Below are 26,994 nucleotides of genomic sequence, written 5' to 3'. Positions count from 1 at the left end.
TGTGGTCATTCAGTTCCAGATGATAAAACGGAACGTGGTGTCAAGAGATGAGCTTTATAGGCAGGGAGGATACAACTTTGGGAAAGCAAACTTTAAAGGACTTAGGGAATTTTTCGAAAATGCCGACTGGAGAAACTTCAGAGAAACAAGAGAGATACAGAGGAAGTGGGATATCTTTCTAGACCTTTATAATTCAGGAATGGAAAAATATGTGCCAAGAGTAAGTGGGAAAGAAAACAAGAAAAAGGACTGGTTTAACAGAAGGTGTATGACTGCAAAAAAAGAGAGGGACATTGCATGGAACAACTGGAGAAAGGTAATAATAAAACAAAGGAAGAATATAGAAGAACTAGAAATAAATATACAAGAATACATACAGAGGAAGAAAGGAACTTTGAAAAAGGTATAACTGACAAATGTAAGGAAGAACCCAAATTGTTTTATACATCTGTTAATGGCAAATTGAAACAAATGGAAGGAAAGGTCTATAAAGATGCAGCAATGCAAGCTGAAATAATGAACAAATGTTTCCAATCGGTTTTCACTAACGAAAGGGATTTTGTGGAGGGGGAGGGAGTGACTAGACATGTTGTGATAAAATATATAAAAGTGGGAAGTGCAGGAAGTGTATAAATTACCGGAAACTCAAGATGTAAGGAAAGCCCCAGAACCAGACGGAATCTCTAATTGGGTACTGGAGGAATGCAGAGAACAACTGGTGGATAAAATTCACGGTTTAACTGTGTGTTCTCTGGAAGAAGGGAAAGTGCCTCGGGAATGGAAGAGGGTCAATGTGGTACAAATTCATAAGGTATGAAACATGGAAGAACCCCTGAATTATAGACCAGTGTCCCTCACCAGCATGGCTCCAAAATTGTGTGAGAGAATTCTGAAAGACAGATGGATAAAATATTTGGAGGAGATGAACATTTTGTATGAAAGTCAGTTTGGATTCAGAAGTGGAAGATCATGTGTTTCCAACTTGTTGAGCTTTCACTCAAGAGTGATTGACGTGCTACAGGAGAAAGACAGTTAGGTGGATTGTGTGTATTTAGACTGGGTGAGAGCCTTTGACAAGGTACCCCACAAGCAACTTATGTGGAAATTGGAACACATAGGAGGACTGAAGGGAAATCTCCTGAAGTGGATGAGACTTTTTAAGAGACAGACACATGAGGATAGTAACAAAGGATAGGATGTCTGGATGGAGGGAAGTAACAAGTGGAGTCCCACAGGGCTCGGTGTTGGCGCCAGTAATGTTCCTGATTTACATAAATGATATGGTAAATGGAGTGAACAGTTATGCAAGTCTGTTTGCTGATGATGCAAAGATCTTCAGGAAGGTAGAGGTTGAGGAGGATAGTAAAATGCTGCAGGAGGATCTGGATAGGATACATGATTGGAGCCGGATGTGGGAAATGAAATTCAATGGAAAGAAATGTAAAATATTGGAAATGGGTAAAAGTACCAAGAGGCCATCATTGAATTATCTGATGGGTAATGTACCAATTACAAAGTGGGAGAAGAGAAAAATTTGGGAGTGCTGGTCCAGGACAGCAGTGTCACCTGAAAAACGCATTAACAAGACAGTTAGAGAGACGTATAAACTCCTGACTAATATAAGAGTAGCTTTTCATTATATGGATGAGGTGATGATGAAGAAACTGATAGTGGCCATGATTCGCCTCAGGTTAGAATACGCATTAGTATTGTGGTCCCCACACAAAAAGAAAGATATAAACAAGATTCAGAGAATACAAAGAACAACCAAAATGGTTCCCAGTCTGGCAGATCTGTCGTACAGAGAGAAAGGCTGGAAAAGATGGATTTGCCTTCCTTAGAAGAAAGAAAAGAGAGAGGCGACATGATTGCAGTGTTCAGGACCATGGTGGGAGTAGATAAAATTGACAAAGAAGATCTGTTTTTATGGGATACGAGAGTAACAAGAGGACACGGAATGAAACTGAAGAAACCAAGCTGCTTGAAGGATATCAAGAAATATAGTTTTCCTTATAGATTTAGACCTGTGGAATAGCCTGGACAAAGAGACTGTCCAGTCTAAAAACTTAAATGAGTTTAAAGCTAAATTTGACTTATTAAAAATCAGAGATGGGACCCCACGAGCATAGATCATTTCCTGTATATCACAATTAGGTAAATACAATTAGGTAAATACAACAGGATTTTTTTCCTGTGATTTGTAGTTTTTCATCATACCAAATATGTACAGACACAAAACTTTCAATAAAAAATAAGGCACTGACTTCATCATGAAACAAACTTTCTGCTTTCATTATTCACATAAATATACACAGCACTGGTGCGAGGCTTGCCCTACTATGCCTCCTCCTCCCTTTCTCCACTCCACTATATTTTCCACAATAACAGATTTTTTTCCCTGTGATTTGTAATTTTTCTTCATAATAAAATACACACACGAAAACTTTTAATAAAAAATAAGGCACTGATTCATCATGAAACAAACTTTCTGCTTCCATTACTCACACAAATAGACACAGTGCTGGTGCGAGGCTTGCCCTACCGCACTTCCTCCTACCTCCTTCCTCCATCTCCTCCCTCTCTCCACTCCCTACCTCCTTCCTCCATCTCCTCCCTCTCTCCACTCCCTACCTCCTTTTCCATCTCCTCAACTGTGCCAATATCCTCCTCTCCAGCTCGTCAATACCCTCTGAACCATTCCCATCATCGGAAATAGCAGATGAACGTACAAAAGGAAACAATGGGGGCACGGTGGAGGACTCACGTGATCCACCCTCCTCATGCGACGTATAATATCACACTCATTATCCTGGTTCCTTTCCCCAGAGGAGGAGTCACTTTCTCCACCCACAATTGGCGATGTCACCTCAGGTTCTCTCCCAGTTGCACTATCACTTAGGCCTTTTCTTTTCTGGCCTTTGGACTTCATTGGTGCTGAAGTCAGTGCTCAGCCAAGGATCTGAACACAGGCAAAACTTTTTGCGTAGGTCTATCCAATACGGAGGTAAGCAGGTAACTGAAGCGTGACTTGGATGTGTGCAGGAGGAATGCCAGTGGCTGCGTGTGGTGGAAATAACCGGCGGTACATTCAAACAATGCCACAAAACACTAGATCATGTATATGTGCCACCAGGATGTCCCCGGATTATCACGTATGTATGACACCTGGACACTATAGGTTAAAATGAGAGTGACCAACCTTGTTCATCCCTGAGTGGTATTATGTGAGCAATAAACCCCAACTTCCCCATGGATATAAACCTAAACAGGATCAATCCAACTGGAGCGCCTTAATTACCCGCTAAACCACCAGGCACCATAATTTGGAGATATGGTTACCACCCAGTGAGGTAATGGTTTCCTGGTGTACAGGGAACCATTTGGCTTGTCACTCAGTGTAGAGTCACCCATAGGCAGAAAAGGAAAGAGTAAAGGAAAGAAAGACACAAGAGGGAGTGTAAAGTAGGCAGAAGGAAGAGGCAAGAATGATGGATAGAAAGACAGAAGAGGAAGGAAGGAAGAAAGGAAAGGGCAGACACCCAAAGCAGCACTACTGTACATCAAGTGAGTGGATGGTGAGTGCCCCCAAAAGGGAAAACATAACAGCAATATCAACTGCATGCCCAATGAAATTAAAAGTACATTTATTTATTCATCATTAAAGCCAGTTACCAGTAAACTGGAAAAGCGAGTTAAATAATATTACCTTCATGCAACTTGTACAACTTTACTGTAATCCTGAAATCATTATCATCATGCAGACCTCCTGTCCCACCCAAGAGCAGGGTGAGGAGTAGCAATGTCCAGGCAGTCAAAGCCTGCCCAATTCAATGGGCCACACTTCCTTTCACTCCTCATCATTCAAGCCAAAAGAATCCTGGCTCCACCAGATAGACCAAATACAATTTCACCACATTCTGTAGCTTCACATATACCTATCTGACAGAGTCAATCAAAATGCTGTCACATTAAAAAGGGGTGCCAAATACCTGGTTATGCGCTTCTCAGCACACAAATCATCCTGTTACTTTTCTAATCTTCCAGCTGTCCTATTATAAAAGGGGAGTTACTGCAATGTGTACAGCAGATGTATACAGGTCCAGAACAGATGACATGCATAATGATACATGTCATCCTCACTGTAAGTTAAGGATGCCTTATAAAATATCCCAACTTCTTCCTTACAACTGGTACTCAGATCTGCTGAACAATTCTTTTAAAGATCTGTGGATGAGATTACACAGTGTATACTTGTTCCTCTTCTTCCTCTCCTACAAACTTTCCATGTTAATTCATTCTAAGAAGCATTTTTTTTTTTTTTTCCCCCCCTGCCAGTTTACCCAGATAGTGTGGTGGGTGGGGGAGAGCCTTCTTCTTTTTCATCTCTTTCTCCTACATGCTGGTTAGATTTTTTTTCTCCTTTTTTTTCTTTTTGTGTAAGCAGATAACCTCATCATGGGCCATCAGGCCTTCTGCTATCTGCACTTCCTATGTACTGTAAGCTGGGAGATGCTACCATGTAGGTTTTACAAGTAGCAAAGGAACTTTTACTGCACTCTTTCCATAATTTATTGTGGACTTAATATTGTGGCCCTAGGATCATCTAGATATGAACCCTGTATACAGGATGAAGTTGCCCTTCTGCTGTCCGCCATCCTCCTTTTCTAGGATAGAAAGGGAGTTACAGACATCTGTATAAACAGGCAGCTGAGCCACCCAATTATAATGATGCACTTATGTGATGGCATCCCTTTCCAGAATAAAAGAACATAAAAAATGTTAACTTATAATGAGGACCTGAACATAACACCACTCACTAGTTTCAGCACTGTCATTATTATTATTATTGTTGACAGTGGATGACGGCTTGGATATATTGAGTCTGATCTTGGTGATGGTTGGCACTGTATCTGTTGGTGCTGGTGTGGACAGCTCCATGTTCCCGTCGATGGAACTGGCAATGTCTGTTTCTGCTGCATTGATGTTCACTACTGGCTGTTCAAATGTGGGTTCCTCGATGCTCTGTTGATAGAATGTTCATTGAGAAACTATTCATTGTCAGAAAAGTCTATTCCTTGGCCAGACAGTCTATATTTCATAATGCTGTGTATCTACTACCTGACAATTAATAACAGAGTCCATTCTGAGTTGCCATGGCAAATAAGCCTCCAAACCTTTGTATTACATACATCCTCCAATAAGATTCAGTATTTTTTGTATTCCTTTAAAAACACAGAAATTACTCTGCATCAAAGGGGAATTCCAAGATTATGGACAAATGTTACAACACTGACCAAACAGTATTAACCCTTTCAACATGGAGGGGGTATCTTTTATTTTACAATTCCTATTGCCAGACAGTTTTATTCAACTCACAAAGGATCTATAGTAATAAAGATATTCAGTAAAGCTATATTTACCACAAGATAAATACGTCTTCCATGGCTGAAATCTGGTAAATGGAACATAATACAAAATCCTTTGACTTAAAAAAAAAAATCAGTATGAAGGGTCTCATAAACTGCAGTTCAAATAAATGTCATTACTGTGAATGGGTTCATATGAGAGAGGGGGGTGTGAGTTGGGAGCAGGACAGTGAAATGGCATGAGACAGGGCGATGTAGAGACGATTGTTTGTGACCACCCCGTACGGGATTAAGGCATCTAGCAATAGATAGATAGACAGGCGTTCAGTAAGTGCCTTTCCTTAGATGAATTGTTTATTAAAAAATAAACATAATAAATTAAAATAATACTGAGGCTGTGTGCAGTTGCCCCAAGAAGTGCTGGCAAAGTTTCAGATTGCTTCAGTCACTCTGCACTACCATATGTTTAATGAAAACTTAGTGAACATCAAGTAAAACTTCCATGCCTTCATCAAGTCATATCACGCTAAGAATCATGTAAAATGAATATCATGAGGCAGTGACATTTTAGAAGTTAACACTTACATACATTTCCCGATTTGAATGAATGTGTTATTCCGTGTGAGGAACGCAGAACAACTCAGTGTTCCAAATGTATCTGCACCCCAGGATTCCAAATACAGGTGCCCTAGTTTCGATGAAAAGTTAAGCAAAAATTCTTGTGGCTGAAATACAATACCCTGTTTGCAGATGCTATGATGATACTGCAACATGGATGCCACAATCATGAAATAACTAATAGTAATGATACCCTACCTGCAGTAGCAGCAAGACCATTATGCCTTTTATTCCTTGTCTTACCATCGCTTATAATAATTATATTAGCTACCGTAATTTATCCACAACTGATGCCAAATTATTTTCAGGTGTCAGGAAGTATGACAGATCTTACCCTTTTCTCTTTCACTGTGCAATAAAGAGAACCAAAATATGAGTTTATAAACTCTTGCAAAGCAAAAGCATAAACTTCTTGATCTATCTTTTAATCTGTAACATATTTAAAAAAAAAAATACACTGCTGTCATCCTTAACTAAAAATACTGACTTGGAAGATTTGAACTCAGCAATCTGTTTATGAACCTATCTATCTACTGTAAATACCTATTGTCAGACACCTTAATCCCATAAGGGGCTGCCACAAACAAATCGCCTCCATGTCGCCCTGTCCCCCACCATTTCACTGTCCTGCTTCCAGCTCACACCCCTCTCTCATATACCTCTCCACTCCATCCCTCCATCTCACCCTTGGCCTCCCCCTCCCTCTCACCTCCTCCACCTCACTTACATACACTCTCCTCATCAGTCTTTCGCTCTCCATCCGCTTCACAGTGCCAAACCACCTCAGTGTGTTTCTCCTAACACTTTCCATCACATCCACATCCACACCACAATGCTTCTTCCATTCCTCATTTGTCAGTCTATCTCTCCATGTGATTCCACATGCTCCTCTCATATAACTCATTTCCACTGCTCACACTCTTGACTTGCGCCCCTCCAACAAAGTCCGAGCTTCACTTCCATACGTTAGAGTTGGTATCAAAATACTGTCATGCAGTGACTTTTTTACTTCCATGCTCACTTCCCTGTTCCTCATCACTGCTTTCAAAGAACCAGCAACCTTTCTTCCTTGTTGTACCCTTTCAAGCACTTCACCCTCTAAACTTTCATCCTTACTCATCACACTACCCAAGTACTTAAATGCACTCACATTTTCCATTTCCTCCTCATCCAACCTCACTGCACATTTGGTGACTGCATTTCTCTCAAACACCATAACTTCACTCTTCCCTGCATTCACCTTTAGATTCCATTTCTTACACTCTCTCCCAAACTCATTCACCAAGCCTTGCAGCTCCCCTTTGTCTTCACTTAACAACACAGTATCATCTGCAAACAACAGTACAGGGACTTTCCAAACACTGCCCTCTCTCATTAAGGCCACTCCAACATCCACTGCCCTACCTTGTATATATCTCTTAAAACCCCATCCATATACAGATTAAACAACCATAGAGACATAACACATCCCTGTTTCAATCCACCCTTCAAACAGAAAAATTCCTCAGGTCACTGTCCACGTGCACTGCAGCCTTAGCACCCTCATACATACTTTTCACGGCATTCAATAACTTCCCATTTACTCCATATATTCTAAATACTTTCCATAATCCTTGTCCATCCACCCTGTCATATGCTTTCTCCAAATCCATGAAGGCCGCAGAAAACTTCTTTCACTTCTCTAGAAACTTTTCCACTAAAGACCTAAGAATGAATATCTGATCTACACAACCTCTTCCCTTCCTAAAACCTTCCTGTTCTTCTTCAACTAATTCCTCTGTTATTTCCCCAACTCTGTCAGTAAGTATCTTACCATATACTTTTCCTATTACACTATGAAGACAAATGCCCCTGTGATTACCACACACTTCTTTTCCCCGTTTTCCTTTGTACAAGGGAATAATTATACTGTACCTGACTTCCAATCCTCCAGGACTTTACCTTCCTCTCAGGCCAATCTGCACATCCTCCATGTACTTTCTACTGCTATCTCTCCCCTATGCTTCAGCATTTCACCACACACTCCATCAATTCCTGGGGCTTTCCCCTTTTTGACTTTCTTCATAGTTTCCACAACTTCCATCCTACTGATTTCATCCTCTCTTCTCACATCCCTCTTTCTCTCAGCCATTCCCCAGCCACTTATACTCGCATTACTTTCATTCTCTATGTTCAACAATTCCTTAAAGTGTTCTCTCCATCTGCTCATTCTTTCTCCCTTCTCCACTAGTAATCTACCATTTTTATCTTTCACTCCCTGACTAGCTTCTTTAACACCCTGTCTAACTCTCTTTACCTCTTCCCAGAACATTTTCTCACATTACCTCCAATTTACACTCAAATTCCTTCCAAATTCCTCATCCACTCTCTTCCTACTCTCTTACTAATCATTTCACCTCTCTCTTCCTCTCTACATAAAACTCTCTCTCTTCTTTCTCTCAACTTCCTTCACACCCCTGTTTCTTATCCACTCACTATATGCTTTCTTCTTTTATGCCACAGCCTGTCTCACCTCTTCATTCCACCATGTTGTTCCTTGCACTCCCTTTTGGCTTCTCTTCACCTCACACACCATCTCACATGCACAAATTTCTTCTGTGAATATCTTGCACACACCTTCCGCATCCCTCACCTGCTCCAAATCATATTTACCCAATCGCTCCTTCTCTTCTGTCTTATAGTCTGCCTTTTTCCATCCTCTTGTAACTCTTCCACCCTCCTTGTAAGAACCACTTCCTCCTGTCCTTCCCTTCTATTGCTCCACTTCATTTTAACCTTGACTTTTACCACCACCAAGTAGTGGTTAGAAACTCCACTCCCCCAACCTTTATATGCTCTTGTATCCATTACACACTTCTCATTCTATCATCCACACACACACAATCAATCATTGCCTTCTGTTCATTCAGTTCACCACCCACCCTTCTCATCACTCGCCACATATACTTGTGGATCATTTTGTGTCGGAAGAGGGTATTGGCTATCAACAACTCCCTCCTGGCACAAATGTCCACTAGAGCACTGCCATTCTAATCCACTTCTGCATGCACACCCCACTCACCCACTACTCCATCCACCTTCACATTCCCTACTTTTCTATTCGTATCTCCAATCAAAAACACTCCCTCGTGAACCTCTGCATATTATTACTCCTGCCAATCGTTTATGCACTGAGGATACTAGGCTAAGACAGTAGTTGGCATTCTCCAAGGAGCTCTGACTCTCTACGAATTTTTGAGGTTCTTTCTTTATATTTCATTCATCGACAGTCCTCTGGCTTATGTTAAACCTTCCAGAAATTATCTTAATGGAAAACTGGCCAAATGCAGTGGAACAAGTGCATGTCTTTGAGTAATGCTGGTTTCCTTTCGTGCTCGTTGACTGAACCATTTAAAATAGCCTACTAACTTACGCCGCTTTTCTGTTTTCTTGTCATCCATGGAGACAACAAAAACGGACATAAAAGGATTTAAATTATCCTCTAGTATTGTAACAGAAATTTTATAAATAATAATGACTGATTTTAATAATTTATTGAAGCTCTTTCCTTTTCAATCTTATGCTACTAAAAAATTACTGCATGTTACCACACTAGATTTGAACTTGCAAATTACTCCTGTCCGTCCCTGAGAGATAGTTCTGAAATTTCAATTAGTTCCGCTACAGATTTCCTATTATCATAACAAACCGCTTCCTAAAATTTTTAAATAAACAGGTACTCTAGCATTTGCTTACTGTTTTCTGTAAACTTTACATAACAGGCTTAACCCTGTAAAGATATAAGGAAGAGTACATGCATATCGCTGACCGAAATCTTCTGGATACTCTGCCGTCACTTCTTAGGCCAACTGTATTTACTGTCCCAACAAACTGCTACACTACATGAAGCAACAGATATACAAGCTTCAGGCCCAATCACAGAGAATTATATGATATACTCACGGATATACAAGCTTCAGGCCCAATCACAGAGAATTATATGATTTACTCAGAGTTCACTTCTGACACCAAAGCAACTTCCTAAGTGTACATAGGAATTACAGTGATCTACAAACTTAATACTGAAATCATACTTTTCAGTGAGAAGTCACTGAATCAGTCATTAACACAAATATCTATACAGTATATTATTCTCGAAACTACTAATGCAAGACTGTTTTACCAAGGGAGAGATTTTTCTTCATTTGTGTTGTCAGGTTCTGAATCTATGACTTCAGAGCTACGAGTACAATCCACCAGCCAAGAGTGAGAAATACAAATACAGTATATGATCTGAAAGGTGATATCTGATTTAGTGATGACTGCCTCATATAACATATCCAGGTACTGTAGTCTGTTTACACTAAAAGGCATTATTAACAATATCACAATATACTGTGGAATGCCCATGTTAGTAAATTCTACAAACATGCTATATTTTATCTTCAGTACAGAACACACACAATGTAATTATATCTGCTTCAGGATGAAATGTGTAGTAAGAGCAATGAGATAACATAATAACCTCTGAATGAATCTCGTCCAAGTTGTCCTTAGGAGAGTGAGCCTCTGTGTCCTCGGGAGTGTCTGGGGGCTCTTCCTTCACCTCCTGCTTCACCGTGAAGGCGGGGGGTAACTCCTGGAGTGGCACGGAGGAGGGGCAAGGATAATAGGTTGAGTAGGGGAGTCTCAAGGAGTATGGCTATGCTGGTAACAAAACTGAAGATGGGAGTGGTATGGTGCTCAAAACAGCTACCTTTGTATCTAAAGGAACATATAATAAAATAAAGCATCCTGCATACATAATGCAAAACAGAAAAAGCCAATTAACTGAACAGTCTGGGAAGAAACATGTTGGTGGTCCATATCACTCACAATGTATGCCAACAAATTAAAAGTTATATACAGTACACATATTATATATATATATATATATATATATATATATATATATATATATATAATATATATATATATATACACATATATATATCATATATATATATATATATATATATATATATATATATATATATATATATATATATATATATATATATATATATATATATATATATATATATATATATATATATATATATATATATATATATATATATATATATATATATATATATATGTAAAATATATCTTTTCATTATAAATGAAAATGAAAAGTCATGAGTCAGGGCAGTGGAGATGAGACTGCTGAGGAATGTATTTGGAGTACAGAGAGTGGATAGGATATGAAATAATGTGATTCGTGAAAGATGTGGAGTAAGGAAGGCTGTGGATATCAGAATCGAATAGAGTGTACTGAGATGGTATGGTCACGTGGAGAGAATGGATAACAACAGAGTGGTGAAAAAGGTATATCTGAGCGAATCTGAAGGAGGGAGGAGGCAAGGTAGGCCAAGGAGAAGGTGGAGGGTGTGAGGATGAGAGGTATGGAAGTCGGAGAGGCTAGGGGACTGACGAGATCCAGCTGGCTGGATGAATGTTGTGAGAAGTGCATGAGCAGGGATTTGGCACCCCATTGGCGTATCAGATAAAGCCAGGATTCCTGGGGCTTGAATGATGAATGAATGGAAGCATGGCCCATTGGATTGGGCAAACTTGGGCTGTCTGGATGTTGCTACTCTTCACCCTGCCCTAGGGTGGGAAAGGAGGTCCGGATGATGAGGATGATGATGATGATATGATGCATTCATTTATATATATATATATATATATATATATATATATATATATACATATATACAGTCGGCGCAATGGAAGTCTGGACCCTCTATTTCGCACCATATATTTGGTAGGGTCCAAGAAATATTGTAGGAAAATTCCTGTAGTTGGTGGATTTTTTTCTGGTGGTTTCTAGCGACTTTACAGGCTTACCACCACGTGCTGTGAGTTTATGAGCTCAGTGCCATCCTGACTTTGGATGGGAAAGCACGTCAGATTTTCTTGTCCTGCCTGGCCTTTGTTAATTTCAAAGCTCTCATTTTCACACCCTCCTCTGCCTTAGTGAATCATTGAAGATGGGTCCCAAGCCACTAACTGATGTAGAAAAAGCCCAAATTTTAACTGTGAGAGAGGAAAATGTAAAAATTAAGGATATTTGTATTCGAACTGGGTGAGGAAAATCTACCGTTATATCACTCCTTCCTGCTGCCCGCCACCTGCTAAAAAACACAATTCCCCAACATAAAGACAGGCTAGGACCTAAAAGGAAGACATCACCAACTACATACAGGTTACTGAGGCAAGCTGTGATAAAAGACCCACATTTGACTGCTAGACAACTGAAAGATATGTATCCACAATTGCTGAAAGATGTGTCTGAAAGAACCATACAGCATCGACTTCATACAGACTTCAAGATCGCCAGCCGTACTGCTGCACTGAAGCCTCTCCTTAATTTTTACATTTTCCTCTCTCATAGTTAAAATTCAGGCTTTTTCTACATCAGTTAGTGTCTTGGGACCCATCTCCAATGATTCACTAAGGCAGAGGAGAGTATGAAAACGAGAGCTTTGAAATTAACAAAGGCCAGGCAGGACAAGAAAATCTGACGTGCTTTCCCATCCACAGTCAGGATGGCACTGAGCTCATAAACTCACAGCACGTGGTGGTAAGCCTGTAAAGTCGCTAGAAACCACCAGAAAAAAATCCACCAACTACCAGGAATTTTCCTACAATATTTCTTGGACCCTACCAAATATATGGTGCGAATTACAGGGTCCAGACTTCCATTGTCCGACTGTATATATATATATACATATACAGTCCTCCATCCTATAACGCGGCTAATATAGACTGACAACAAACCGTCGTATACTTTTCCGTGTTATATGTTCCATATGATTCCACTGTAATGGGCTAAACAAGAATGGATATTTTCCAGTCATAATTTTCACCCTAAATCTCACTCAAACCCTCCCAAAAACACCCTACTGACATTCACTACGGTATTTATACACAGGAAGTTATTAAAAATACATAAGTAAGGTTCCTGGACATTACAGTAACCCCACCAAATTAGCAAAGGGTTACGTTCCAAACCCCCTTGCTAATTCTTGAAATTCACTGACACTTGACGCCTTCCTGAAAATGACATTTACCGGTGACTGTGTAGCCTATGAACCACTGATATTGTCATGCATTACCCATGAATAAATGTTTCTTGCTAAATCTGTTTCCTAGTTGTTTTTAGCTGTTCAGCTGTGACAACTCTTGCTTGATTCATCAGCGTAATGGTGGGTGGGACTGTCCTAAGTGTTTAACTAAACCTAACGTAACCTAGTTTAACAGTACCTAATATTGCAATTTAACCAAACCAAACCTAACCTACAGTTGGGAAATTGTGAAACGAAATCCATCTTTGAGTACGTAGAGTAAGTTTCTTCCACTGCGCTGGAAACAAACAATCGCAGATATGACTTAATGACTCAACCCCTCAATGGCCATAGGTTCAGAAATTTGCGTGCACCTCTGGCTGACCACAGAAAAATTTTTTAAGAGTTCTAAAATCAATTCATTTTTCTTCAAGATATGAAGAGAATCATCTGGCACACCTAGCAATGTGTTTTTTAGTTTCCAAAACCATTTTGTGATTCGCTATGATTCACGGAAGAATTAATAAAATTACGGCGCATGTGCCATATGGGCTAAAACATCTAGATTAAGTGAGTGCCTGACTGCTTGGGATGATAATGTAGTCATGTAGACATACCAGTGACCTTCGTTCCCTTCCCATAATTGTTCACAGTTTTTTATAGCTCAAGCTAACTTGATGTCACTGACACCAGTACTGTAAAGGGTTGTTCAATACCGGGGGTTGTTAAGGGATTAATGGAATACATTACTATTTGCATCAATACTCTCTCTCTCACATATACACATAAAAACGAACAAAAGAAAGAGTGCTAAATGTACACTTACCTTTCAGGAGAAAGTCCTTACCAATTCATGCTCCTCCAGTTTACTTTCTGCATTTTTCCAACTATTTTTTAGGAAGAAATTGGTAATTAGTGAAGTCGTTAACTATGAGTTCGGCAATTATGGGGTTTAGGTCACTCACCTGACTGGCTCTGACAGAGGTAACAATGCTCTTTACCACGGGAGTAGCTATCTCACACGCAGGCATGAGGAGGGAGACCACCAAAAAACAATGGAGGATGCCCCCAGTGGCCCATGGGGATACATATGGATGCGACATCATGCAACCAATCACAGTGCACCGCTCGCCTGATGTCACCACACACGACATTTTACTTTCGACAAGCCGTCTGAACTCCGATGCCCTACAAGTCGCCGCGATATATCTACCGCATTTGTGACTGCAGTATATATTTTTTGGCCACACTGTAGATGACCAAGTAAGTATATATCTGTGTTACACGATTCCGCCTTACAGGAGGGAGGACCATATGTATGTGTGTGTGTGTGTGTGTATATATATATATATATATATATATATATATATATATATATACTGTATATATATATATATATTTATGTATATAGATCTCATCTCATCTCATCTCATCAGCCATTTGAGTGTCCACTGCATGACCAGCCTATCCCAACCGAAGTGGGGACAATACAGCCAATGTATCTCTACCAAGTGGCTTAGGCTGTCTGGTAGAGATTGTATGTAGGGTGAGAAGTGCTTGTAAGTGTATTGTAGTGTTGGAGTGGCTTTGGATATGCGTGTAGTCTGTGAAACAAGCGTAATCGGCCCGTGCAAGCTGACTGGGTGCAAGCATACTTTACAGTATGTGACACTGGTTCAACCACAGCACCCCTTGTGTCTGCCAATGCAGTGCATGGCCAGAAGAGCGCTCCCAAAGTTTATTACCCTGGCAGGGCGCGAACCCTCGTTCTTCAGTGTACGAAAATGCACACTTTACCACTGTACCACAGAGGCTCCAATTATATATATAAATAAACCATGTAACCAAATTTTGGCGCCTGGTGGTTTAGTGGGTAATTATTGCGCTCCAATCGGATTGAGCCGGTGAAGGTTTATATCCAAGGGGTGGTTGGGGTTGACTGCTCATGTAATGCCACTCAGGGAGAAGTGAGGCTGGTCACTCTCATCTTAAATGTCAGGACCAACTGCCTAGCCCCGGGCTCCTACGCTCTTCATGGGGCAATGTAGGATTGGATGATGGATGGATGGATGGATGAATGGATGGATGGATATATATATAGTATATATATACAGAAAAAGTCCATTAATCTGAATGGCAGTGGACCGAGAATCATTCGGATTATCAGATTTTTTGGATTTTTGGGTGGGACCCCTAAGACACTTAATTTCATGTTTAAACTGAAATTTTACCGAATGGATCACTTTTCATTCATTCATAATACGATATGGCACATATTAACATTACATATTACACAAATTTTTTACTTAATGTATTACTGAAGACACGAACCGTAATTGGTAAATTAAGAGACGATATGGGTTGTTTAACTGGTAATGCATAGTGTTGAAAACAGCAGATGTAGGCATGTAAATCCAATTAGAAAGAGTAAGTCCGGCATTAATAATAATATGCACATATTGTAAAAGAACAAAAACTTTACCCTGTCCCGCGAAGGGAGGAGCGTAAATTCTGGCTGTGCACGTAATTCTTGCTCAAGAGCTTTCGGAACAATCGTGAACAGATATTTCACTTCTAACACTCATAGGAAAGTTACTTTCATCATAGAAAGGCCACTTGGGTCTCATTTTGAAGATGAAGAGCTTTGCTCTGTCGTACATTTTCCAAAAAGACAATATATACAAAATAAAATGCAAAAAAAAATGAGTAGAAGTTAGCTGACATGCTAAAGTTTTACATTGTCCTTTATAAAAATATTCGCCAAAAAAAACTATTCAAGAAGTAATAATATTTTTTGCTTCAATACATAGCAGAATGAATTTCCTTTCCAATAATGCATTATTTGTTGTATTTTCTTAAATAATAACGCTGCATATATACGCGAGAAAAAGGAGTATAAGTGTTCGATGGGAGGTCAAGAGGTATACGTCCTACCTGTGAGGAACCCCACACTACACTGAGCCAAGCAAACCAAATGAGCATGCACGCACCAGCTGTGGCAGGCTTAGCTTCGCCCACTTTAGCCCGTCATTCAACAAAAATGACGAATCCCTAAATATTTCTTTAGAGATTACATCAGATGACGGGCAAAGTCGTCATACTGGCGTCAGAGGTTGACAAACGCATGACGACCCAGGTCGTCATTGGTAAGTCTAAGGTATATGTATTACTGTGGAAAATTCCTTAAACCTACGGTACAGTATACAGTATTTCACTTTGTTTGAGCATCAGCTCAGGACTACCTGCTTCTTCTAGGATTCCTTGAGGTGCCTTCCTTGGGTGTGGGTAGCTGGTCTTGAGTCGTTATCAGTGGATTTCTCTGCCTGGTTGCTCATGCACTTCAGCCATTCACGGATATCAGCCTGCCTGGCAGCCTGCGCAAGTTTCTTGTAGAACTCGTTTTGCAAGATATGGAAACTGATCACCTCAGTCCCATTGTAACGATTATTTTGTTCAACGAAATGCAACAGTTCATCAAAGTACAGTAATCCCTGTACTTTCCGGACGCCCACTTTCTGGACATCCCCGCTTACCGGATATTTTGGTCCTGGGATCCAGTATTCCCAAAATGGGCCAAAAATCGCAAAAAATTCGAAAAAAATCTAACTTTTTTCCCACTCATAATTTGAAATTGCTGCGCGGCGCTGAACAGCTGTTACACCATTGTCCCTTCACCCCTTCCTTCCTCCCCCCTCCCCTGTCAGGGTTGTCATTTGGTATTTTCCATTACCAAATGTGGGCCAATTTGGTAATGAAAAATTCGTTTGGTAATGAATCAGAATAATAGAATGCCAAACGGATTTTTCACATGTATGAAGATACACAGGATGGAGATGCTGGATTGTTTGCTCTCTCCAATTAATTTGGTAACCTATATAGCATGATAATAATCAACATGCTGTTAATTATAAGAAGAGTGATTACATGTGTTTCCACTTGTATATATAATTAGTGAAGAGCAGATGCTAGCTTTACGAATTTGGTAATGAAAAGTTAAAAATGGTAATGAAAATTGAGGAGTTTGGTAATGTGGCCATTGCGATCTGGCAACTCTGTTACCCCATCAACAACAGTCACAGCCTAACTCCGATCGAGAGCAGATGCTCATCGCAGTGCAAGCCACATGTGCTCGTTTTTTGTGAATAAACAGTGAATGTACTGCAATACCTCGCCACTAGAACACACGGGAATTTACAGTGTTGTGCAGTGTTAAGAAATTAGAATTTAAAGTGCAAAGGATTAACTGTGGAGTGCAAACTGGTGGTTCAAACCAGTCCAGGAGCCAGGGACTTGTAAGTACCCAGAATATTTAATATTGTATAAAATCACCCCTAAAACCTCATTCTCTGGTTCTTTTGTATTTATTTCAGTCTTTTATTTCCCTTATTGGTGTGAATTGGGTCTTAAATAGGTGCTATGCATGTCAAGAGGGAGTGGTATAGGTGTTTTTCTGAGTTCGGGTCCACAAGTACCAGTCCAGGAGCGAGGGACTTGTTGTAAGTACCCAGAATGTTTAATATTGTATAAACTCACCTCTAAAACCTCATTCTCTGGTTCTTTTGCATTTATTTCAGTCTTTTATATCCCTTATTGGTGTGATTTGGGTCTTAAATAGGTGCTATGCATGTCTAGAGGGAGTTGTACAGGTGTTTTTCTGAGTTAGGGTCCATAAGTACAAGTCCATGAGGCTGGGGCCTACCATCCGGACAGGACCACTTTCCGGACATGCCTTTGGCTCTATTACATCGGATAGTGGGGGGATTACTGTATACAGATGCTTCCTTCCATAAAACTTTCACTGCCTCTTCTACTTCTTCCTCCTCCTAGTCTTTTTCATCCTTTGGCTTGTCTGGGTTAATGACACTTTTCATTATGTTGTCATCACTCAGTTCCTCTGCATGGCAGATCCAAAAGTGGTTGGTTGTTTACGAGGAGTTGCCAATCCATGCATTACCTGATCCATGACCACAACGTTCGGCATTTCGGCGCAGTTGGTGCCCAGTTTGAATTTTTTAATTTTGATTTTTTTTTTTACTTTTGGAGTTTTTGTCAGCCTTCTCCAAAAATTCAGATTATTGGGATTTTCGGCTTATACGCATTCGGATTAATGGACTTTTACTCTGTGTGTGTGTGTGTGTGTGTGTGTGTGTGTGTGTGTGTGTATATATATATATATATATATATATATATATATATATATATACCAGTATATATAAAATACAAGCCAAGAGCATAATAATTCTTGAGTATCAAGCTTCCAATCATTTCTCCCCATAAAGCAAATAAGAATTAACACATGAGAAAATTATATTACAGTATTTCATTTTCTTAAGAGCAGTTAATATTAAAAAGAAAAATTACTATAATAAACAATTTCTGTGAAAGTCAATAATATTTACCGTACCAGACTCTGCTTAAAGAAATTAGTGATCAGCAGAGAAATGAGAGAACTGTCTAAGGGCAGGGGGGGAAGTCTACCAGAGCAACACATAACGACATTCATGATAACTTATTGGTAACTTTGACATCAGTCTAAATATTCCTTTAAAATAATATGCAAACACAAAAATGAACAGTGAAACTATGAGAACAAAAAGAGAAAGCATACTAAACAATAACGTTAAAATAAAATAGGGTTAGCTAATATAATTTAATGTTCATCACAAATTGTACTAAGCCATACAATACAGCCAAAAAAGAAGCACTCTAAGAGTGCATACCTCTACCAAGGCAGTACCATCCCCCTTTTTGACCTTGAAGTTTGACTTTTCCACCCTCAAAGTTTAATCGTTCTGTCACTGATGGTCCTCAATCATTATTGAAATCTTGAGTGCAATTTCACTCAACTGCTTTACAATACATTAATACCATTAAAAAAAAAAATAAAATAAAAAAATAAAATAAATAAATAAAGCCTCCTTGGCAGAGGTAATAAATATGGCAAATCTGTAAAGACAAAAGAAAGGAAAAGAAGGTAACTTCCTCTTACCGTTTACATCTCAAGATGCCTTGTACTGAACACATGCAGGTGTCTGCCTTACCATTATCGAAGATAACCCCTCGGCAAAGATCATCAGGGGTATTATTTACTAATATGTACAGCTGGCCACAGGAATGCTTACTCAGTAATATTTGGTGAGGCATTTGAAGATAATTCTTCTTGTAATGTTCCATCTCCTAGACTTGTGTCAAACACTTTTAGGGAGATTTTAACTGGTATCACTGCTCTGAACAGTGACAAGAAATGAAAGAATAACATACATCCTGAGTTGCTTCCCTTCAATTGTCATAAAAACACTTGTTGTGAATATGTTACACTTTCCGTGTTTGTATTTCGTCCTATGCACACTTCTTCCTATAGCCGACTGTACAGTCATCCATAAAAGTCTTGTTGTCTCCCCAGTTTCTCCCTCTTTTTGGACTTTGAAAATCATTGCAGTTAATCTCTGCAAATTACACTGATCTGTGACCAAATAAAGTCATCTGTGTCAGTTGCTATATAATCACCATCCTAATTTACAAAGTCCATGTAGACAGAAATAGGAGAGGCAACACAACTTCTCTGGATGATTGCACAGTAAGTCCTCATTATATATCATCTGTTTCATGCCTGTATTTTTCCTTCTCTCTCTGAAATTCACGTATATTAGGAAAATATGGCAAGTTAAAGTTCCATTGCTGCATATGTTAAGTTCCAGTTCCCTCAATTTACAGTAACAGCTCTACAGAAAAATTTGTGATATTTTGGATCATATCCTTGACTGATAATGAGGACTGCCTCTAATTACACTATAACATCATCAAAAATTACTTATGATGCTATGCAAAAAATACTCTGACTACAATCACAATCCTAACTACCTCACTCAATGCATTATTACCTCATAACACTGACTAAACCCACCAAATATGTCACACTACATACTATGCATAAGACCCACCAGTCAACAGTGTCAATATCTTGAAACTTTTGGATCACTCACTCAAGATGTCATAATGACTGTACACAACATAAAATCCTGGGTACGAATGTTTAAACCATTGTATCCAGGTGATATCCATTTTAGTTTATTCTTGCTTTTGCCAACTTAATTCTACTTAGGAAAAGCCTCTCGTACTGATAGGGTTTATGAAGGTTATTTCTAACCAGTCCAGTTGGAAGAGTACTTCCTATGCTGAATAAATTCATCAGGAGATGGCAAGAATAAAATGAAAAAGACAACCCCAGACTTAATGGGTTAAAAACCAACTGCACTCACCGTGGACATCATGTAATCTGGGTCAACCTCCTCCACATCCATGGGCTCCTCCTTAATGTGTATTGGAGGCACTGATTTCTCTTCTGGTGGGTTGGTCTTGTCTTCCGCTGTTTGGTAAATGAACACAAAGTGGAGCCTGGTTAGTGGAGTGATATGAGAATGAGTAACATGCTGATGATCCTTGTATGGAGAATCTCCATTTTCTTTGTTTTGCATGGATGCTCAGTCAACGTTATCTGAGTCTAACCTACAACATTTTCTACTTCCTATAACCCCATCCATGCTCTGTAGTGTTTAACAGATGCTAACCGCAAGTTCCTGAAATTTGAAAGCAGGGTGGAAACTGCTTGTCGTACGGTGTGTGGATGCTAGGTGGCAGTGCACACACCTTTAGTTTGTTAGTGTGTCAAATGTCGTTGTGGAGGGTGGATGTGTTCACTGCATGTGTGTGTTTTTTTACCATTGTGTTGGGTTAGTTTGCAAAATTTTGTGATCCCAAAAATGGAGGATGTGAAAAAAAAAACATGTGTACAATTGGTTTTGTGCGAAACTCGGGAAGAATACAGCAGAAACTCATAAAATGTTACAACAAGCATTTACTGAAAATGCTCTGGGGATTACACAAACCTATGTCTGGTTTAAGCATTTTAAAAACAGACAAATGTCAAAAGATGATGATGCACATTCTGGTTGCCCTTCCATCAGTTCAACTCCTGACATTGTGGCCAAAGTTTGTGCAACCATCTTTGAACATCGCAGGAGGGCAATCCATGATGTTTGAGACACTGTTAACCTATTGTGTAGAACTTGTCAACGCATCTGTCTGGCGACATGAGGCAAAAACGTCCAGAAATGTGGCACACAAACAAATGGGTGCTTCACCATGACAATGCACCCACGCAAACAGCCCTTGTTGTTCAGTAATATTTGGCATTATTAAAAAAAAAAAAAATAAATAAATAAAGTCCCCTACCCCCTGCATTTACCGGTGATTGTTTCCCCTTTCCAAAAATGGAAATCCAGCTGAATGGACTAAGATTTGACACCACTGAGGTTATCCAGGAAAAAATTGCACAAGGTTCTGAAAAAACTGTTACTTAAGGACTTCCAGAATGTTTTCCGATTGTGGAAGAAGCGCTGTGATCGATGTCTGCATGCTCAAGAAGACTACTTTGAAGGGCATGGTGGTGATTAAGACTTGACATAAGTTTTTCCATTCTACTGTCAAATTTTGTGAACTTATGGGGAACACCTTATGTCCATTAACTGTGCAGCTGATCAGTACAGTATAACCTCACTATAACGGACTTCAATATAGCGGAATTCGCTTTTATCGGACTCGAGGAGCCAACTGGACAAATTTCTTATGCATCAGAAAAAGTCCGATAAAGCCAGAAGCAGTCCACCTCTTGGAATAATGAATAAACAAACAAACGGAGGAGATACCATAACATCGGTCCCTCCACCCTTTCTCCTCCTCCAATTCTTCTCTTCCTCCCCGAGATGGGAGAGAGAGAGAGAGAGAGGTGAAGGTGAAACTGAAAATGAAAATTAAAGTAATCATGAAAATGAGTGTAAAGGTGAAGGTGAAAGAGCATGGAAGTGAATGTGAATGTCAGAGTCAACAGAGAGAGAGAGAGAGGGAATAAATACGGGAATGACAAGTGGCATCCCCTTTCCCATGAACAACTGAGGGAGAGAGGCATAACATTGGCCCCTCCTCTCTCTCTCTCTCTTCAGGAGAGAGGCGAAAGTGAATTTATAAATGAAGGTCAGTGAAGGTAGTGTGAAGGTGAAAGTAAAAGTGAATGTGAAAATGTGAAGGCGAAGGTGAAAGTGAAGATGCAAATGAAGTCAAAAGTGAAAGTGAAGGTGAGGTGAAAGTGTGGGTGAAAATGAAGGTGAAAGTGAAGGTGAATGAAAGTGATGGTTAAGATGAAAGTGAAGGTGAAAATGAATGTAAAAGTGAGGGTGAAAGTGAAAGTGAAGATGAAGGTGAAAGTGAAAGTGAAGGTGGAAGTGAAGGTGAAGGTGAAAATTAAAGCGAAGGTGAAAGTGAAGGTGAGGGTAAAAGTGAAGGTGAAGGTGAGAGGTGAAAATGAAAGTGATGTTGAAGGTGAGTGAAGGTGAAGGGGAATGTGAAAGTAAAAGGGAGGGTGAAAATGAAGGTGAGTGAAAATAATTCTAAAGGTAAACATGAAAGTAGTATTGCAAGTGAAGGTGAAATGGAACTTCAAAATAAGTGATAGTAAAAGTAAGTGTGAAGATGGTGAAAGTGACCAAGGAACTGAATATGAAAGTGAATGTCAAAGTGACCTTAAAACAAAGGCTAAATGAATGGGAAGGTGAAGATGAAGGTGACGAGGAAGACAAAAAATATGTGAAGTAAAATGGAAGTGCCCAGAGCGAGAGAGAGAGAGAGAGAGACTAGAATAAATGCATGAATAACAAGCGCTTCTCTTTGCATAAGGAGGAGGAAGTCCAGGGAGGAATCCAGATGTCGCTTTGATCGGACTTTCACTTTTTTCGGACTGGCTTGTGTCCCAATTAATCCGATATAGTGAGGTTTTACTGTAATTTCAAAAAGCAGGCAAAATGTCCATGATCCTCACTCCTACACATTGAGCCATCCCAGCAACAAACATGATAAAATACTACAAAATGTCTGCAACCACTACAGAAAATACTACAGTATTACTAGCCACATCCTTCTTACACTTGGCACATGGTCAATTACCCAAATCTGTAACCAGCCCAGTGCCACACACAAAGATCATGTTTCTTGTTTTCCTGATGTCTACTCGGGAAGCTTTTGGGTCCATATTTTGTATTCACTTTCAAGAATTTTCTGTTAATTCTTCCATACTCTCTGTTATCAGCATGAAATTACCTGCGTACAAAAGTTCTCAGAGGCATTCGTACCGTTTAAAAAGGTTCCAACATGCTTGTACGTGTCAGCCTTGGTCACCTAATTGCAGCTCTCAAGGCTGCTCAATCTCTGGGAGCCTCCCTATTAAGTCCTTTATCTCCATGGTCAAACACTATGACCCTGTCCTAGGTCTTTTTTGGTCTGCTTCCTGCAACCCTACCCCCAATGTTTACACTTCTCACCATCTGCACCCAACTGTCATCCTCCATCCTCTCAATATGCCCAAACCACCTCAATCTACCCTTCCTAAACACAACATCAATACACTCCAGTCCCACTCTTCCTCTCAATATGCCCAAACCATCTTAATCGACCCCTCCTACACACATCAAAATACTCCAGTATCACTCTTCCTCTCAACTCTTCAATCATAATCCTAGGCCCCCCAGGTCTCATTTTCAAAGACACACTACACATCCATCTAATCATTGTCATTTCTATACATTTGCACCTACGAATATTCTCTTCCTTTATTGTCTAGGTGGTCACTACCATACAACTTTACACTCCTAACACGTACACAAGGACCCCTTAGCATGGACGAAGAGTCCTTTCAATGTCAGAAGAGGCAACAACTCTTGGTACTTCCTCCAACCAATCCTTACCCTTAGCCACAAAGGTAGCTCCAGCCACACCTCCAGAATATAATAAATTTCCCAAATAACAAAACTCCTCTACGCACTCAAGAGACACCGGCAAAATCAACCCTTTCATACCTGACATTCTGTACATGCTCTCTCCACCAAACTGCACACATGAAATCAACATTATCCTGCATTATGCCTCTAATACCACTACATCTCAATGCACCCACTTACCACATTCTTCATTGAAATGTCGGGATAATGCTTCTAATATCATTATGAATGGCTGTGGGCTTAGGACCGATCCCTGATGTACCCCGAACTTAATCTCAAACCCTTCACTGTAGGTTCCATTGGCTTTAACGCTGCTTCTAACATTTACTAATATCGTCATACCCACCCCAGCAATCCACTCCTCAACTCGTAACTTTCCCTTGCCACTTCCCTTGGAACTGTCAGAAGCTTTTTCCTCGTCCACAAAAGCACAATATTGTCTCTTATCCTTACCCAGGTACTTCTCCTGCAACACTGTGATAGGTCTGCTTAATCATACAGACTGTGGTAGCACAACAAATGTGTAATAGATATTGCATTTTTGGTCCCCCAGCCTATCTAGTCTTTCTCTTCTTAAGGTAATCTGTCCATTATATTTTCCATCATCTTTAATGTCAGGACCAACTTGCCTAGCCCCATGCTGCTACACTCCTCATGGGGCAACATAGGATTGGATGATGGATGGATAGATGGATATCTTCCATCACTTTCACTGCATGATCTATCAGCTTCAGATCTTTATCATTTTCTTACTCTAATGCATCATCCTTACTAATACAGCAGCTCATGACAAAGCTGTAGTCAGTTAGTTCCTCAGCACTAACCAACCACGTACTACTGTGTTTTAGGAACAGCATGGTGGAATGAAGAGGTGAGACAAGCTGTAGCACAAAAGAAGAAAACATATAGTGAGTGGATGAGAAACAGGGGGTGGAAGAAGTTGTGAGACGGATGAGAAAGAGTTATATGTAGAGAGGAAGAGCGAGGTGAAAAGATTAGTAAGAGAGAGTTAGAAGAATGGATGAGGAATTTGGAAGGAATTTGAGTGCAAAAGTGGAGGGAATGTAAAAAAAATGTTCTAGAAAGAGGCAGAGAGAGTTAGATAGTGTCAAAGAAGTGAGTCAGGGAGTGAAAGATAAAAATGGTAGATTACTAGTGGAGAAGGAAGAAAAAGTGACCAAATGGAGAGAACACTTTAAGGAATTGCTGAATATAGAGAATCAAAATAATGTCAGTATAAGTGGCTGGGGAATGGCTGGGAGAAGGAGGGATGTGAGAAGAGAGGAATGAATCAGCAGGATGGAAGTTGCGGAAGTAATGAAGAAAGTCAAGCCCCAGGAACTGATGGCGTGTGTGGTGAAATGTTGAATCATGGGGGAGAGATAGTAGTAGAATGGATGTGGAAGATGCGCAGATTGGCCTGGGAGGAAGGTAGTCCTGGATGATTGGAAGTCAGGTATAATTATTCCCCTGTACAAAGGATATGGGGAAAAAGAAGTGTGTGGTAATCATAGGGGCATTTGTCTTCTTAGTGTAATTATTTGAGCAAGTGAAGCAAGCAAGAACACCAAATTTAGTCACAGTTTGGACATCCGACATATGTACCCGAGCGAAAGATTTATCGCACCAGCAAGCAATGGAGGCAGGGGTCGGGAGGAAAACTGTAGTACAGTAGTGAACTTTTTTGGATATCTCAGCCAATTTTGAAGTTACAAGAAAGATAGACACCAATTTGGAAATCACAAAACAATCCTCAATTATTTTCATTTCATAGACAACCCTTAATTCCCAATAGTTTTTCCGTAAATTGAGGAAAAATTTATTATAAGGCAGAGTAGTGTTACAGCCAGCTGTGCAAGAAGTAACAGTCTAAGGTTGTGTGAGTAGCGCAGCAGTATTTTCTGATGATTGCTGAGAGCAACCAGGTTTTCCTTTTCAAAACAAATAATACCCTGACCCTACACCTATAATCAATACAAGAGGAGTATTGGATTTAGGAAGTGTGAGGGAATATAGATTATTTTCTGGTTAGGAGGGCCGATAGGAGGTTAGTGAGGGATGTTAAAGTTATAGGAAGTGAGGAGTGTGTGCAGCAGCACAAACTATTGATTTGTGATATGGTGCTTAAAGAACAAGTGATGAAAAAGAGGACTTATGTACCTAGGAGGAAAATATGGAAGCTGAAAAACCAAGTAGTAAGGGATGCCTTCTATAGCGAGTTGAGGAGAGTGGTGGCTGAACATGGAGCTGTAGACAGAGGCGTTAATGAACAGTACAGAGCCCTCAAGAACAATTTCTTGAGAGTTACTGATGTAACATGCGGCTGGACAAGAGGACCACCAAGACATAAAGTAACTTGGTGGTGGGATGAGGGTGTAGAAGCTGCAATTAAGGAGAAAAGAAGGCTTTTCCAGGAATGGAAGAAGGGTGGTAGCAAAGAGGAATATTTGGCTGCCAAGCGTAGGGCTAGGAGAGAGGTATACAGGGCAAAGTCTGAGTCACAGAGACAATTACTTGATAACCTAAATCATGGGGAAAGGAAAAATATATTTAGGGTGGCAGGTCAGGTGAAGAGGGATAATCGGGATATCATAGGTGAGCAGTGTGTGAAGAATGATGAAGGAAGGGTAGTGGTGAACAGTGAGGATATTAAAGATGCACGGAGAGAGCATTATAACCGGTTGTTGAATGAGGAGTTTGACTGGGACAGGGAAGGTTTGGAGCCAGCAGATCCAGTGTCTGGCCCTTGGCCTTTGATTGATACTGCTACTGTGAGTGAGGCAATAGGCAGGATGAGGGTGGGGAAGGCAGCAGGTGTGTCTGGGTTGACTGCCGAAATGTTGAAGGCCTCAGGCGATATAGGGGTGAGTTTAGTCACTGACCTGATAAATAGGGTTATTTATGAGTGTGTTGTCCCAGATGATTGGCTGAAGAGTGTAATTGTAAATGTGTATAAAGGGAAGGGTGATGCCCTGGAAAGAGGAAATTATAGAGGTATAAAGCTTTTAGATCAGATAATGAAGGTAATGGAGAGAGTTTTAGAAGGTATGATTAGAGAAAGAGTGAATATTGATGAGATGCAGTTTGGGTTTA

The 26,994-nt window shown here is 40.0% G+C and overlaps 1 protein-coding gene across 1 annotated transcript in view; it reads right to left on the bottom strand.

The window, feature by feature from the left end:
• Window positions 1-26,994, bottom strand: part of LOC145402931 (uncharacterized) — a 224,655-nt gene that overhangs the window by 8,139 nt on the left and 189,522 nt on the right. Inside the window, exons 17-19 of the mRNA XM_080274826.1 lie at window positions 20,335-20,441; window positions 10,489-10,602; window positions 4,818-5,022 (exon numbers count right to left, since the gene is read on the bottom strand). Of these exons, the coding sequence (XP_080130952.1) occupies window positions 4,818-5,022; window positions 10,489-10,602; window positions 20,335-20,441 (426 nt within the window). The remainder of the gene's footprint in view (window positions 1-4,817; window positions 5,023-10,488; window positions 10,603-20,334; window positions 20,442-26,994) is intronic.

Source organism: Coenobita brevimanus, chromosome 59, assembly GCF_032717465.1.
Source record: "Coenobita brevimanus isolate Jiangsu-jjx chromosome 59, ASM3271746v2, whole genome shotgun sequence".
NCBI lineage: Eukaryota > Metazoa > Arthropoda > Malacostraca > Decapoda > Coenobitidae > Coenobita > Coenobita brevimanus.
Note: the sequence above shows the minus strand (reverse complement) of the source record. Positions and strands in the feature narration are given on the sequence as shown.